This window comes from Corylus avellana, chromosome 2 (genome assembly GCF_965113065.1).
Source record: "Corylus avellana chromosome 2, dhCorAvel1.hap1.2, whole genome shotgun sequence".
NCBI classification, from domain to species: domain Eukaryota; kingdom Viridiplantae; phylum Streptophyta; class Magnoliopsida; order Fagales; family Betulaceae; genus Corylus; species Corylus avellana.
The window spans coordinates 36345535-36362733 of record NC_142491.1 but is presented as its reverse complement, the minus strand read 5'-3'; the positions used below and the strand labels follow the sequence as shown (position 1 = coordinate 36362733).

General features: G+C 34.3%; 2 protein-coding genes across 2 annotated transcripts; both read left to right on the top strand.

Moving 5' to 3' along the window:
* Positions 1-6801, top strand: IBR3 (acyl-CoA dehydrogenase-like protein). Its single transcript, XM_088513716.1, has 17 exons — positions 1-302; positions 398-532; positions 853-993; positions 1117-1248; positions 1555-1740; positions 1973-2050; positions 2304-2426; positions 2953-3051; positions 3142-3259; positions 3411-3676; positions 3833-4024; positions 4427-4569; positions 4756-4840; positions 4922-5131; positions 5676-5828; positions 6086-6190; positions 6323-6801. Exons 1-17 carry the CDS (start codon positions 168-170, stop codon positions 6512-6514), a joined length of 2493 nt encoding a protein of 830 aa, XP_088369842.1. The 5' UTR covers positions 1-167; the 3' UTR covers positions 6515-6801.
* A 6259-nt stretch (positions 6802-13060) lies between these two features.
* On the top strand, positions 13061-16226 carry LOC132167163 (Plant invertase/pectin methylesterase inhibitor superfamily). The gene is made up of 2 exons (XM_059578064.2): positions 13061-14230; positions 15314-16226. Exons 1-2 carry the CDS (start codon positions 13195-13197, stop codon positions 16003-16005), a joined length of 1728 nt encoding a protein of 575 aa, XP_059434047.2. The 5' UTR covers positions 13061-13194; the 3' UTR covers positions 16006-16226.
* The last annotated feature ends 973 nt before the right edge of the window (positions 16227-17199 follow it).

Genomic DNA, 17199 nt, shown 5'->3' with positions numbered 1-17199 from the left:
CATGTATCTACCCGCCAATTCCAAACCATCTCACTCGCGCGGCTTGCCGAAGCAGACGCGTAGACTTCACTTTCCACTGTTCGCATTGAATTTGTAACTATTTCTTCAACGCAAATCCTTTCCATTGTGCCAGGGTTTCAGACCTTGTAATCATCCAAAATCGAATAATGTCGAGCCGTACGTCCGATCTGGTAGGGAAAGTGGACGTAGCCAACGCGCTCGACCTTGGCGCGTTGTTGAGCTACTCCTCCGCCAACGTCCCTGGCTTCCCTCTCCCTCCGTCCGATTTCACCGTCTCTCGGGTCCGTTTCTCCCTTTAACTTTGTGCTTCTTTGTTTTCTTTAATCTATCTTTGTTTTAGGTTTTGACGAGAGTTTGTGTGTGTGTGTGTGTGTAGTTCGGGCACGGGCAATCGAACCCGACGTATCTCATGAAAGTGGGCTCGGGTAGTTCAGTGAAACGGTACGTTTTGAGGAAGAAACCCCCTGGGAAGCTGCTCGAGTCTGCTCATGCTGTGGAGAGAGAGTTTCAGGTAAACAAGTTTTATGCTCTGTTTGGTTGCTCAGAAAATAAAAAGGCATTAGAGTTTTTGGAATTTTGAACTTAGGCTGTTGTTACTGTTTTGTCTCGCTGTGGCAAAAACAATGAATTTTGAAAGAAAAGTAATTGGTTTGGTAGTCAAATTATGCGGAAGGGTAACAAATGTTAAAATGTTGTTTGAGTGGTTAAATCCACCAAATTCAAACAGTTTAGACTTCTTGGGACTAAGTTTTACCTCCCATTTAAAGTTGAAATTCACCCGCTTTTGAGGAACTATCTTTGAATTCGAAATCTCGATTTTTGATGGGACAGGTTCTCCGGGCATTGGGTGCTCGTACCCAAGTTCCGGTTCCGAAGGTTTTCTGCTTGTGTACCGACCCAAATGTAATTGGAACTGCGTTTTACATCATGGAGTATTTGGATGGACGCATATTCATAGACCCCAAGCTGCCGGTATGGTATTTCCGCTACAACGCCGTGATTAATCTGGACTTATTGAGTGTAATTTTTGGATTCTTAGTGTAAAATGTATCCACTTGATGGATTGAATTGTGTAAATGCTTTCTGGTCAATTAGGATGTACCACCTGGCACGAGGAGAGCGATATATCGAGCAACTGCAAAAACTTTAGCTTCTCTACATTCCACTGATGTGGATGCCATTGGTCTAGGAAAATATGGGCGTCGGGAAAACTATTGTCAGCGGCAGGTAATTGTCTGAATTTTTTTTTCTAGTTTGTTTATTTATAAGATGATAATGTACCTTGAAAGACATCATGTCATATGAAATTTTCACAAATTGAGTTGAAAGTGTGTTAAGAATGAGTTTCTGCTGCACTAGGTCTATAATGAACTTCACATGCCACAAAGCATGAATGTGTTGAGCACTGGCTACTTTGTGTCAGCCACATCCTTGACAATAATTGGAAGCTCCTGACTTGTAACTACAGAGCAAACTAAGAAAGAAAAACTCATATTCTGATATTCCTTTGTATGAATTTTATGCTTACTTTAGGTAGAGAGGTGGGCTAAACAATATATAGCGTCAACTGGTGATGGTAAACCTGACAGAAATCTGAAGATGCTCCAACTGGTTGATTGGCTACGGCAACATATTCCTCTTGAAGATTCTTCAGGAGCATCAGCAGGAATAGTTCATGGAGACTTTCGCATTGATAATCTTGTATTTCATCCCCATGAGGTCTGGTACTTCATAAACCTTTGATTGATCTAAATGCTTATATTATCTAAATATAGTCACAGTGTGTTCTCTTCTCATAAATCGTAAATTTCAAAAGTTATATTATGAAACAGAAATACTAACATTACTGTTTGTACTTCACTTGACTCATTTTGTCCACAATGATCAACACATGCACTAACATCATAGATATTCTGGGTTGCACATCTAACGGATACTCTTAATGGTGCAGGATCGAGTTGTTGGCATTCTTGATTGGGAACTTTCTACTCTTGGAAACCAAATGTGTGATGTTGCATACAGCTGTTTGGTACAAACAATTTTCAGACTTCACTTAATTGGCATGGAAAGAGATATTTTCTATACTATATTACTTATTGAGGGTTAAGTTGTTCTCTTTTAGCCTCTGGTTTTAATGATTGGGTTTTTTTTTTTGGGGGGGGGGGGGGTTGGCCATTTTATTTATGTGTCTCCAGTAAACTAGTCTGATAACATAATGACTAAGGGTTAGGTGTTCATTGAACGTCATTTTCAAAGTTATTGTAACTTTCTTTCCATGGCAGCATTACTTTGTGGACTGGGGGCTTCTTGGAAAGGCACAACTGGGTGAAGGTATGGAACTTGCTGGAATGCCAGAAGGGATTCCTTCCCAGGCAGAATATTTGGCAGAATACTGCTCTGCTGCTGTAAGTTGCATATTGATAGTATTGATTTGATTGAGTTCTGTATGCTCATTTCTCCAAACCAATTTCCTCTCTGAGCAAATTTAGGCAATCTTCAAGAAAATGATTTGATTGAGTTCTGTATGCTCATTTGTCCAAACTAACTTCCTCTGTGAGGAAATTTAGCCAGTCATCAAGAAAAATTTTCTTGAAATATACAAAAGATAGCATGTAGTAAGACATTAGGTAAGACAACAAGAATACTTGGTGCCAACGGAACTAACATGGATACATCATTTTATAAGATTTTATAGAGTAAACTGTGATGCGTAATTTATTATGTGATTGAATAGAAGTGAATCTATGATGTATTGCAGTTCCATACCATGCTAGTCATCCAATTGGTTCCACTCCCCTGTATTTGCTATGCTACTGTTTGCCTTTTATAGCAATCCTTTGTGGTCTAGTAAATGGTTGTAGTTGGTAATTCATATTCCTTTTTCCAGTAAGCTTGTTTGAAGGACTCACATTGGGCATATTCACAATGCAGAGAAAACCATGGCCTGCTGCCGAATGGAAGTTCTACATTGCCTTTTCCTTGTTCCGTGGGGCATCAATTCATGCAGGAATATACAGTAGATGGATTATGGTATCTTCTCAAATGTTAAATAAGTAAAAAAGGTTTTGGCATGGGAAGTGAACACAGCAATATAATTTCTACTTTACCATGACAATGCAGGGTAATGCTTCAGGAGGTAAGCGTGCCCAACATTCAGGAAGATTAGCTAATGATCTTATTGACTATGCATGGGAATTTATTCAACGGCAGTCTGTGCTTCCCTTGCATCCTCCATCTGGTAGCCAATTAATATATTTTGTGGGCCTTGAACTTTCACAAATTTTAGCATGCAGATAAATTGGTTTTCTCGGATTAAATGATAGTATCCTAGCGTATTTATAAACCCAAGGCTACTGCCTAATTTTATTTTATTCCTTTTAATGAATTAGATCCAATTGCACAAGACTATCTTAAACTATCTGGAAATGAGAATAAAGATCAAGGCCTTTCAAATGGAGAGGGGAGGTTTGTTCCCTGTAAAAGGGTGCTGGAATTGAGAAACAGATTGATCAAGTTCATGGAAGATCGCATATACCCCATGGAAAATGAATTTTACAAACTTGCTCAGTCTACCTCACGTTGGACTCCTCATCCAGAAGAGGAGAAATTAAAGGAGCTAGCAAAGAAGGAAGGCTTATGGAACTTATGGATACCTGTATGGATCTTAATTTTTCTTTCCTTCTATCATTCTATATTTATTTTTTCTTTTGGAAGTGTAGGCATCCTACCTCATAAATTAGTTATTTTGTTTTTAGAAGATAACTTCTTTTGATTGAACATACTTTGCTTATATCCTTTTGCTTATGTGCAGTTTGATAGTGCTGTTAGGGCAAGAGAACTGGTTTTTGATGGGAGCAATACTCTCTCTAATTGTGCATATGATCAGTTACTGGGTGCGGGCCTCTCAAACCTTGAATATGGATATCTTTGTGAGATTATGGGCCGTTCCACTTGGGCTCCACAGGTGTTTAATTGTGGGGCACCTGACACTGGAAATATGGAGGTAAAATGAAAGTTTCGGATTCTTTAAGGTTCACAAATGATAATCAGTCCTGTTGTCACATGGTTTCCCCTTTTGTGTATAGAGTGATCTTGAGATACTATCAGAACTTGGAAAGTAAAGAGAGTGATTGTTGCTTTGCAACCTTTTAGGAATAACTCTTTGTAGTTGTAGCTCAAGATACCTAGTGCTACTTATTTTCTTGAATGGTCAGTTTATCAGGTTGGTGATATTTGGAGACTTCCCTGTTATATAATTTTGGATTCTGTGAAATTAATAATATGATTTAGCTTTCTTACAAAACGCCTTTAGTATCTATTTGTGTGTTTTGCTGGGTTGTCGTAATTCATTTTTCATGTTAGGTATTGCTGCCATCTGGTTGTCATAATTCATTTTTCATGTTAGGTATTGCTGCGTTATGGAAATAAAGAGCAACTAAATGAATGGCTTATTCCCTTGCTTGAGGGTAAGATCCGGTCTGGATTTGCGATGACAGAACCACAAGTCGCATCTTCTGATGCTACCAATATCGAATCATCTATTAAAAGGTATATGCATCATCTTTCAATAAACTAGGTCAATAATAAAATACCTCATTGAAGTATAGGGAAGGTATCTTGATGTTTTCATCCAAAATATTCCATGAAATGTGGGATATTACTATATCTAACCCATGCCATTTTGTCGGAGCTTTTGCTTGATATATGTATGACCGCTGTTGGCTCCATCTGCAGAGAAGGAGATACTTATGTCATTAATGGGACGAAGTGGTGGACAAGTGGGGCAATGGATCCAAGGTGCAGACTTCTCATAGTCATGGTTAGTTCTTGGTTGGCACAGCTGTAGAAGTCCAAATTGTTCTTCATGTGGTTAAGGGAGTTTGATCTGAACAATATGCAGGGAAAAACTGACTTCACTGCTGCAAAGCATAAGCAGCAATCTATGATCTTAGTGGATATCCGGACTCCCGGTATACGCATAAAGAGACCACTAATGGTGTTTGGCTTTGATGATGCGCCTCATGGGCATGCAGAAGTATCATTTGAGAATGTACGTGTGCCAGCAAAGAATATTCTATTGGGAGAAGGACGTGGATTTGAGATTGCCCAGGTAAAGTTGTTAAATACCTTCTAGAGTAACCTAGTGCATTATGACAAAAAGGGGAGAGCCTTCCCTGCCCAAATCACTCTTCCAGTAGGTCGAACCCAAGGTGTCCTCGTTTGAGGTATTACTTGGCTATAGGGAACAGTGGTTTTCCAATCCATGAATGTCACAATAAATGAAATTCCTAGGCGACCAAATTGTACAACTACTTGGAATTTTGAACTGCTTTACATTTCCTAAACATCAACAAATTGACTTTTCTTCACATGATTTAAGATTTTGACGAGCTTTAATGTCCTGTTACTGGTTTTATATGCATGTCAACATATTTGCAGCAATGATGTTGGTCTTAAACCAAGAAGCAAAAGGTTATGAGTCTGATATTCATCTGCTGAAAGTAGAAAATAGAAATGATTGTTAATGTTGACAGCTTAGATGTGATTTCAGAAATATGATTCCTGGCTGTGTTTTGTGAATGGAAATTTGTAGAGTTTTAACATGTGGTTACTGAGCTGCTTGTTGATGGACCAACCTGATATATTACTTGCAGGGTAGGCTAGGCCCAGGAAGGCTGCACCACTGCATGAGACTGATTGGTGCTGCCGAGCGTGGCATGGAGATGATGGCACGAAGGGCTCTTAGTAGAAGAGTGTTTGGAAAGTTGATAGCAGAGCAAGGTTCATTCCTTTCTGATATTGCCAAGGTATCTTGATTTAAGTCTCTATTATAGAATAATCGAAACATTTTATGTTGTTATACATCACAAGAGAAACGGATCTGACAGCGCAACCTAAATCAGTGAGAGGACCAATTATTCCAATGGATTAATGATCCAAAAACCGGTTGTGAGATTTTTATGTTGAACTTGTACCAGCCCACCGTGATGTTATCAGATATTATTAAACTCACCTCCTAGGGCAGTATTTGCTGCAGTCTTCTTAAATTGGCTCTTTGATTCAGTGTCGGATAGAGCTAGAGAAAACTAGATTGTTGGTTCTGGAAGCAGCTGACCAGCTTGATAGGCTTGGAAATAAAAAAGCCCGTGGGATCCTAGCAATGGCCAAGGTAATGGTTGTTTCTAATATGAATTGCCAGAACCAGAATCATTTGGTTCATTTTATATTGATAATGGTCAGGTATTATGTTATAATGTTAATGAATTTTTCTTTTAAAATGCCCTGGCGGTATGTGGAGCAGGTGGCTGCTCCGAACATGGCATTGAAGGTGCTTGACATGGCAATTCAAGTGCATGGTGGAGCTGGTGTATCTTCTGACACCGTTCTGGCACATCTCTGGGCAACAGCAAGGACACTGCGAATTGCAGACGGCCCAGATGAAGTTCACTTGGGTACTATTGCCAAGTTGGAACTGCAGAGAGCTAAGCTTTAAAAGATTTGAAGTGAAATTCTCTGAGCAGGATCCTTTGTCTTTAGTAATTTAAAAGAAGAAAGGAGAGACTAATCCGGGGAACTAAAGGGCACTGTAGTTGACCCCCTCAACGGCAGTATAAGAGCCAAAAGGTGATTAATGGATGGTAGAATGTACCTGTAATATAGTGACTAATTTGGTTATATACTGAAATGGTCTATTTAATTATGCTGTTTGAATAACAAATAAAGAAAAAAAGAAGCAATTAATCTGTTGTGCGAAACAAAGCGGTTGATATCATTATTTCTTTTTCGGATTTCTGGTTATGAATACATTGTTCTTAGCAACTGTTTAATCTGAAAATGAAGGAATTTCAAAAAAGTGGCGGTTCAAGTAGGCTCAACCCACCAGGGAATGAGGCTCTGTGAAGCCAGCTAAACTAACCGTGGCCCCTCAACCTTCGGTCACACGACCCAAGCATTCATGTGTTCTAGCATTCGCCACATGACCCCAACCAAAGTGAAGGGCCAATCTTACACCCTCTCTCAATTTGGGACAACCGAATGAGTTGAACCACTTTTCCAACCCCTTGGTGCCCTCGCTCGATTTATAAGCTAGCGCAACCTAGCTAGGTGAGCAATATGCTACATGCCTTATAAATGCATGTGTTGCATTTAATCTTAGCAATGTGGGATGGTATCTAAAGAATAGTGGCCAATTGGCGCACACGCTACTCATCGGGCTCGTAAGATTTCCCTGATTTCTTCAATTTCGTGTTGTTTACTACAACTTGTGCAATACTTAAAGGGTAAAAAGACAGATTATTGCGCATGAGATTGCCATCGGATTGCGCAAGAGCAGTTGAAATCGAGCTCTTTTTTCATGGAAGATGACACCTGAAGTTGTAAAAGATTTCATACAGTAAGAGAAGAATAAGTTAGGTGGTCTACATGTAAACAAGTGAAGATTTGAAGTGTTCGGTGGCCGTTAATTGTTGCTTCTCTAACTATTGAAACTCTATGGTTATATTTAGTACACGAAAATAATTATTCTATTATAAAAACTAGCTTAGAGCCCGCGCTACGCGCCGGATTTTTTTTATATATATATAATTAAGTCAAAAGTCTTTAAAAGATTATCAACAACAAATTTTATTTTCTTCTCTTAATTAACAAATTGGCTACCAAAAATCAAAAATCTTCATAAGATCATTTTAAACTATAATTTTACTTAATAGCATAAACCCACATATCCAATAAATTTAAAAATTCATAAATTTTAGTTCTTATAAATTGAAACGTGTTAAATATTTGTTCCCATATATGTAGTTTAAAATGAAATATAAAGGGAAAAAATTCAAAATAAAAACCTAGATTAATCAATTATAGAAAATGATTGATTAATCATTATATTCCAACAATGATACCACTTCTCAAAAAAATTGTTTGTGAGGAGAAAGTTCAACTCCTGAAAATTTATTATATTCCAACAATTATACCACTGAAAAAATAAAGAAGTGTTCTTAAATAAATGAGCATGTTAATATATAATTACAATTATGTTTACTAATTTTGTAAACAAAAGAATGTTGGTAGTTTAATTTTTCTTTTAGAAAAAGAAAGAGATAAAAAAAAGTGGCAAGAATATTGGAACACCCAAAAACAAAAATGAACAACAAAAGTCAGTTAAATTTACAAAAGAAAATTTGTAACTTGTATAAAATAAAATTAATAAAATTTGAATGAAAAATAATATAGAAATTAGAATAGAAATTAAGGGCAAAACAAAAATGTAAACAAATGAAAAATACTAATATAATAAAAAATAAAATAAATAAATAAACTCTTTTTTCTATATTTTTCTCAGTTCCAATGAAATCCACAAATATTAGAAAAGGTTTTGTCAAATAGATTTTTTTTTTTTTCAACCATCCTTCACATATATAAAAGTAAATGAAACTAATTTTAAGACATAGGAAAACAAAGACAAAAAAAAATTTACGATTGAAAAATTGAGAGTAAAATATATTGAAAAAATTGAGTTTGTATGAAAAGAAACTCTCACTATTATTTTCTGAATTCAATGTAAAATTTACAAAAGAAAAGTAATCATTTGAATAAAAAATAATATATAAATTAGAAGAAAAAAAAAAGGGTAAAAAAAAAGAAAGAAGAAAATAAGCACCGGAAATAAAGATAAAAAAAAGGAAAAAATGAAAAATATTAATATAATTGAAAATAACTATTCTAGCGAAAAAAAAAAAAAAAAAAAAAAAACTGTAGTATAATTTTTCATTAAGAAACAACGATTGGAAAATTGAAAATAACTGTTATAGGAAAAAAAATATATAGAAAGAAAATAACAGTAGTATAATTTTTCATTAAGAAACAATGAATAGAAACTCTCATAGAATCTCTCTCTCTCTCTCTCTCTCTCTCTTGTCTTTTTCCGGAATTGATTAATATAAATAGAAAGTAAAAGAAGAAAAAATAGAATATATATATATATAAGGGACAAAAACAAAAATAAAAGAACATAAGCATCGGAAATAAAGATAAAAAAATATATAAAAAATAAGGAAAATATGAAAATATAAAAATATTAATATAATTGAAAATAACTATTCTAGCAAAACAAAAAAAAAAACGAAGAAAAAAAAACTGTAGTATAATTTTTAATTGAGAAACAATGATTGAAAAATTGAAAAGAACTATTATAGGAGAAAAAAAAATAAAGAAAGAAAATAACTGTAGTATAATTTTTCATTGAGAAAAAAAGAATAAAATTTCTCACACTCTCTCTCTTGTCTTTTTACGGAATTGATTGATATAAATAGAAAGTAACAGCAGAAAAAATAAAAATAGAAAAAAATATGGGGGACAAAAACAAAAATGGAAGAACATAAGCACCGAAAATAAATATATAAAATGACAATACTAATATAATGAAAAATAAATGTTCTAGCAAAAAAAAAAAAAAAGAAAAGAAAAGAAATAAAAGAGATGTAGTATAATTTTTCATTGAGAAACAACTATTGGAAACGCTCACTCTTCCTCCCTATCATCTTTTTCCTAAATTGAGTGTGAAATTTACAAATGAACATTGAGATATAAATAGAAAACAAGAGAAGAAAAGAGAAAAATAAACAGAAAGAAAGAGAGAATTTGAGAACCTTCTGTTTCCTCCATTAAGATATCAATTAAATGCATTCCAAATAAAACTCCTACGTTTTAATTGTCTCACATAGAGATATAAAGAGAAAGCAAGAGAAGATAAAAAGAAAAATAAAGAAAGAGAGAGAGAATTTGTAAACCTTTTGTTTTCTTCATTAAGACAATTAAATATATTACAAATAAAACCTAAGCAAGAGAAGAAAAGAGAAAAATAAACAAAGAGAAAGAGAGAATTTGGGAACCTTTTGTTTTTTCCATTAAGATATCAATTAAATGCATTCCAAATAAAACCCCTACGTTTTAATTGTCTCACATTGAGATATAAAGAGAAAGCAAGAGAAGATAAAAAGAAAAATAAAGAAAGAGAGGGAGAGGGAGAGAGAATTTGTAACATTTTGTTTTCTTCATTATGACAATTAAATATATTATAAATAAAACATATACTTTTTAATTGTCTCATATTGAGATATAAAGAGAAAGCAAGAGAATATAAAAAGAAAAAGAGAGAAAGAGAGAATTTGTAAACCTTTTGTTTTCTTCATTAAGACAATTAAATATATTATAAATAAAACCTATATGTTTTAATTGTCTCACATTGAGATATAAAAATAATGCAAGAGAAGATGAAAAGAGAGAAATTTTTTTTTTTTTTTTTTTAGACAAGCTTTTGTTTTCTTCATTTAGGCAATTCAATGCATTACAAATAAAACCCTTATATTTTAATTGTCTCACTAAAAGACTAACATCTAAAACGCCACATGTCGCAATTCTAGGCAAGAGAATTTGTGAACTTTTTTTTTTTCTTCATTAAGATAATTAAATATATTACAAATAAAACCTAAGTGAGAGAAGAAAAGAGAAAAATAAACAGAGAGAAAGAGAGAATTTGGGAACCTTTTGTTTTTTCCATTAAGATATCAATTAAATGTATTCCAAATAATACTCCTATGTTTTAATTGTCTCACATTGAGATATAAAGATAAAGTAAGAGAAGATAAAAAGAAAAATAAAGAAAGAGAGAGAGGGAGAGAGAATTTGTAAACCTTTTGTTTTCTTTATTAAGACAATTAAATATATTACAAATAAAACCTATACGTTAATTGTCTCACATTGAGATATAAACATAATGCAAGAGAAGATGAAAAGAGAGATTTTTTTTTTTTGACAAGCTTTTGTTTTCTTTATTTAGACAATTCAATGCATTACAAATAAAACCCTTATGTTTTAATTGTCTCACTAAAAGGCTAACATCTAAAACGCCACATGTAGCAATTCTAGGCAATAAAATTTATGAACCTTTTTGTTTTCTTCATTAAGACAATTAAATATATTACAAATAAAACATATACGTTTTAATTGTCTCATATTAAGATATAAACATAAAGCAAGAGAAGATGAAAATAAAATTAGATAAAGAGAGAGAAAGAGAAAATTTAAAAACCTTTTGTTTTCTTCATTTAAACAATTCAATACATTATAAATAAAACCTCTATGTTTTAATTGTCTCTCTAAAAGACTAACATCTAAAATTAATGCTACGTGTCGCAATTCTAGGTACTTTCTAATAGGACCGGTTGAGGACACGTGTCACAATTCTACGTACTCTCTAAGCCAAAACTTGGCTTTTATAATTTATAAATTAGAAAAAAAAAAAAAATAAGGGTCAAAAACAAAAAATGGAAGAACATAAGCACCGGAAATAAAGATAAAAAAAATAAAAAAAAAATAAAATGAAAATATGAAAATATTAATATAATTGAAAATAACTATTCTAGGAAAACAAAACAAAAAAAACAAAGAAAAAAAAAACTGTAGTATAATTTTTCATTGGAAAATAACGATTGGAAAAGTGAAAAGAACTGTTATAGAAGAAAAAAATAAAGAAAGAAAATAACTGTAGTATAATTTTTTTATTGAGAAAAAAAAGAATAGAAATTCTCTCTCTCTCTCTCGTCTTTTTTCGGAATTGATTGATATAAATAGAAAGTAAAAGCAGAAAAAATAGAAAAAAAATATTGTGGACAAAAAACAAAAATGGAAGAACATAAACACCGAAAATAAATATATAAAATGACAATACTAATATAATAGAAAATAAATGTTCTAGCAAAAAGAAAAAAAGAAAAGAAAAGAAATAAAAGAACTGTAGTATAATTTTTCATTGAGAAACAACTATTGGAAACTCTCACTCTCCCTCCCTCTTGTCTTTTTCCTGAATTGAGTGTGAAATTTACAAAGGAACATTGAGATATAAATAGAAAGCAAGAGAAGAAATGAGAAAAATAAACAGAAAGAAAGAGAGAATTTGAAAACCTTTTATTTTTTCCATTAAGATATCAATTAAATACATTCAAAATAAAACCCCTACGTTTTAATTGTCTGACATTGAGATATACAGAGAAAGCAAGATAAGATAGAAAGAAAAATAAAGAGAGAGAGAGGAAGAGAGAGGGAATTTGTAAACATTTTGTTTTCTTCATTAAGACAATTAAGTATATTACAAATAAAACTTATACGTTTTAATTGTCTCACATTGAGATATAAACATAATGTAAAAGAAGATGAAAAGAGAGATTTTTTTTTTTTCTTCATTTAGACAATTCAATGCATTATAAATAAAATCCTTATGTTTTAATTGTCTCACTAAAATGCTAATATTTAAAACGCCATGCGTCTCAATTCTAGGTAAAAGAATTTGTGAACCTTTTGTTTTCTTTATTAAGACAATTAAATATATTACAAATAAAACATATACGTTTTAATTGTCTCATATTGAGATATAAACATAAAGTAAAAGAAGATGAAAATAAAATTAGATAAAGAGAGAGAAAGAGAAAATTTAAAAACATTTTGTTTTCTTCATTTAAATAATTCAATACATTACAAATAAAACTCTTATGTTTTAATTATCTCACTAAAAGGCTAACTTCTTTTCTTTCTTTTTTTTTCGAAAAACTAAAAGGCTAACATCTAAAACATCACATGTCGCAATTCTAGGTACTTTCTAATAAGACCAGTTGAGGACACATGTCACAATTCTACGTACTCTTTAAGTCAAAACTCGGCTTTTATACATATATGATGATTAATAGTTTTTATAATTAGTAATAGGAAAACCTGAAATGAAACACCTATATTAGTTATCAGGTATAAAATTAAAGGCCATGCTTTAAGGGAGCCACAGCCACTCTTCTCTCACCAGTCGTTTGCACCAATAATGGACCAAACTAAACAAGGGTTGGTTATATGTGACATCATTCATAATTCTATTTTTGGCGGGGATCTCCCACCTCACATTTGTTAACAGAAATAACTGCATTTCAAATTGTTCTTCCTTATATATCTCTCTCCATTCACAAGTTCTGTCATACCAGAGCATAAGGGGCATAAAAAACTCTGCCCAGAAAAGACAGCCCCAACTGCTAGCTCTGCTGCTTTCATTTGAGGGCACCAAAAACAACGAAACCAAAAAGAAAGAGGAAAAAAATCAGTGCATTTGTTATTAGATTAAGCTCTAATTTATCAAACATGGGATTTGGGGGATACAGCGATGTCTCCAACCATGGGCACCAGAAGAAGAAGAAGAAGTACGCGATTATCGGCGTTTCTTCGGTTCTTTTGGTTGCCATGGTGGCGGCTGTGGCCGTCGGTGTGAGCCGCAGCGGCCACGGGGATTCCTCGAAAAATAATCAAAGTGGGCAGACGTCTACGTCGATGAAGGCAATCGAGGCAATTTGCCAGCCCACTGATTATAAAGAAACCTGCGAGAAGAGCCTGGGCTCCGCCGCCGGAAACACCACCGACCCCAAAGAGCTCATAAAGACCGCTTTCCAAGTGACAATGAAGGAAATTAGCGGCGTAATCGGGAACTCCACCACGTTGAAAGCTCTGGCGAAGGACTCCAGAACCAACCAGGCCTTGGAGAACTGCAAGGAGCTCCTCGAGTACTCCATAGACGATCTCAACGAGTCTTTTGAAAAGCTCGGCGCCTACGACGTCAGCAAGATCGATGACTACACGGCGGACCTCAAGGTCTGGCTCAGCGGCGCAATCACCTACGAGCAAACTTGCTTGGATGGGTTCGAGAACACGACCGGTGAAGCAGGGGAGAAGATGACGGCTCTGCTGAAGACTTCGCAGGAACTCACAAAGAACGCCCTTGCCATGGTGACTGATATCACGAAATTCTTATCGGAGCTTCAAATTTCCGGGCTCAACCGGAGGCTTCTTTCAGAGGAATCCGAGGATGAGATTCCGTCGTGGGTCAACGACGGGAAGCGCAGGCTCCTGGCGGCCACCGCCGGGAGCATTAAGGCCGATGTTGTGGTTGCCAAGGACGGGAGTGGAAAGTACAAGACTATAAATGAAGCTCTCATTGATATTCCCAAGAAAAACAACAAGACTTTTGTAATTCACATCAAGGCCGGGATATATCAAGAGTACGTGATCTTTGATAAGCACATGACCAATGTCATGATGATCGGAGATGGCCCTACAAAGACCAAGGTCACCGGAAACAAGAACTTCGTCGATGGAACCGCCACTTTCAAGACTGCCACAGTTAGTAAGTACTCTATATATATCTCATTTCTCTAAGAAGTAATTAGTGTCGGTAATTTGTTCGTGTTTCTTCGGTATTATCTTATTAAATTTTAATAGATTAACAGTTAGATTGGTAAAGTTTTCAATTAAATTTGTAAATTTAATGATTAATTTATAAGATGAGATTAAAAAAAATATTAACACAAATAATTTTTATACTCTTAAATATTTATTTTTCTAACCATGACTAATCACATGATTAATTTAGACATTGTCGGACAACACTTTGGTTTAGCATATGCCTAGGGGTGGATCTACAGCCTAGGTTGGGGAGACGAATGTCCCTCCAAAATTTTTACAAATTTGTTTAAAATATACACATTTTATAAATTTGTCATTCCAAAATAATATTTGTCTCATTTTTATTTATTTATTTATTTTTTATTATTATTTTTTTTTTAAGTTTTGCCCCCCCAAAATAATATCCGTGTCTTCTTTTAAATTTATTTTATTTTATTTTTAGTTTACCCCCTCTTTCAACATAAAAAACCTAAAATATCCCATTTATTTTGTTTCCCTTCATATTCTTGTTTGCTTTTTTAACCAAAAGCTCAATTTGGTTTGAGACTCCAATTAAATATATATATAAAAAAAAAAAAAGTTAAATGGTTTGGGTTTTTTGAGTGACTTTTAACCAGCAATCAATTATCATTGTTTGGCTCAACTCTAAGCATTGTCATTATTCGGAACTTCAAGAAATTGTTTGAAAAAAAGAGTATACACTCAAATGTACCGTTTTTCTTAAACTCTATAAATTGTGTTTAGTTTATTTTGCTATTTATTTATACTATTTTCTATTTGTAATACCATGAGATTAAATATAAAACTTTTATGCATTTATTTTATATAAATATGCACAAACACATAAAGAGGTTATATATATATATATATATATATATATATATATATGTGTGTGTGTTTTTTTTTTTTTTTTTAATTTATATAAGTTTTTTCATCTCCACAAAAAATAAAAAATAAATTAAAAAAAATCCGTCCGCCCCTGCATATGCCGGTACTAATTGTTGTAATTCTTTGGTTGTTGCAGCGGTGATGGGAAGCAACTTCATCGCTAAGGACATCGGATTTGAGAACTCTGCCGGAGCTGCGAAGCACCAGGCGGTGGCGCTGCGAGTCCAATCAGACTTGTCCATCTTCTACAACTGCCAAATGGACGGGTACCAAGACACCCTCTACACCCACACCCACAGACAATTCTACCGCGACTGCACCATCAGCGGCACCATCGACTTCATCTTCGGCAACGCCGCCGTGGTGTTCCAAAACTGCAAGATGATCGTTAGGAAGCCGATGGAGAACCAGCAGTGCATCGTCACGGCGCAAGGCAGGACTGACAGGCGCGAGCCCAGCGGGATCATCCTCCAGGGCTGCACCATCGCCGCCGACCCATTGTACTACCCGCTGAGGGCCCAAAACAAGGCTTTCCTCGGCAGGCCATGGAAGGCGTTCTCTAGAACCATCATCATGCAGAGCAATATCGGCGACTTCATCCAGGGCGAGGGGTGGATGCCGTGGATGGGTGACTTCGCTCTCAACACTTGCTTCTACGCCGAGATCGCCAACAAGGGTATCGGCGCCGGCCAGACCCAGAGAGTGAAATGGCGCGGCATCAAGAAGCTCACTATGGAGCACGCCCAGAAATTCACCCCCGGAACATTCATCGCTGGCGATAGATGGATCAAGCCCACTGGGATTCCCTACGTTTCTGGCCTGCTGTAATTAAATTACGCAACAATTTCAAACACCTTATACTTAAGGATGATCAGATTTGATCTTCTTCATACTATGAACTATATATGTTATCTATTTTGTTTTTGTTTTTGTTTTTTTTCTCTTTTTTACTTTTCGTTGCCTTTTGATGACTCTGGCGTGAGTTCGTCAAGACTCAAGAGCCAAACAAAAGAGAGAGAAATTTGTAACTTTAGGAATCTCAAGTTGAGATCTGATGGGAAATCATCCGTACGTTCTTCATCTAAATTACTTGAGCCCACCTTATTTTTAATATGTATTAATTATGAATTTAAGCTACAATATTATATATATATATACACACACATATGTGGCACACAAGTTTTGTTTTTAACTTGTTATCAACTTATGAGATTTTATTGTCCCCAAGATGTAGTTCAATCGGTTAGGGATCTCGTCTCTTGAAGCAAAGGTCATTAGTTCAAAAGAAAAAAAAAAAAAAACTTATGTGATTTTATTTTTAACTTGTTATCAACTTAAGGGATTGCGTCGAATCTCCCTTTCTTTTTTGTGTGGACATATTAAAAAAAAAAAAAAAAAACAACTTATGAGATTGCGACATGTCATATGAAATTCAATTTTTTTTTAAAAAAAATCAAAAATTAAAAATACAGCATTTCTCATCTCATAATACATGTCACTTTTTTAAGAAAGACGAAGAACTACACATAAAAACAAAATCTCTCATTGAAATAGGGTTTTTGGAATAAATAATAAACAAATCAAAGTGATTCTATTTAAAAATTAATCAAGTTAAACTTTTCATATGCATGCATATCGGATCAAGAGACCAAATTTGATTAGTCAATTTATTAAAGAACAAGGAAAAATATTATTTAGAGGATGAATACAACGATTAATTAATTATTTTTTTATATATATTTTTTATTTTTTATAATCAAACAAAGGAAACGGGGAGAGGGTTATAAGGGAGGGACCTTGCCACTCCTAAAACGAACATAACAAAGAAAAGAAGAAGAAGTGAGAATGCTTCTAAACACAAGGTGGGAAGCGGCCCATCAAGCTACATTATGTGCACAAACATTTGCACTACGAAAAATCTTCAAAGCTGACCAAATAGGAATGGAGAGCAGAAGATCAAGAGTATCAAAGGTCACCGAAACCCAACCAGGGAAAAGGTGGGCAAGCATGCATATACTTGAC

Excerpts from the sequence above, each read along its gene's own strand:
- LOC132167163 (XM_059578064.2), top strand. The coding sequence starts at position 13,195 with ATGGGATTTGGGGGATACAGCGATGTCTCCAACCATGGGCACCAGAAG. Across the intron at positions 14,231-15,313 it reads TTTCAAGACTGCCACAGTTA|CGGTGATGGGAAGCAACTTC; the intron begins GTAAGTACTCTA and ends TGGTTGTTGCAG.
- IBR3 (XM_088513716.1), top strand. The coding sequence starts at position 168 with ATGTCGAGCCGTACGTCCGATCTGGTAGGGAAAGTGGACGTAGCCAAC. Across the intron at positions 4,841-4,921 it reads GCAGACTTCTCATAGTCATG|GGAAAAACTGACTTCACTGC; the intron begins GTTAGTTCTTGG and ends AACAATATGCAG. Across the intron at positions 6,191-6,322 it reads GGATCCTAGCAATGGCCAAG|GTGGCTGCTCCGAACATGGC; the intron begins GTAATGGTTGTT and ends TATGTGGAGCAG.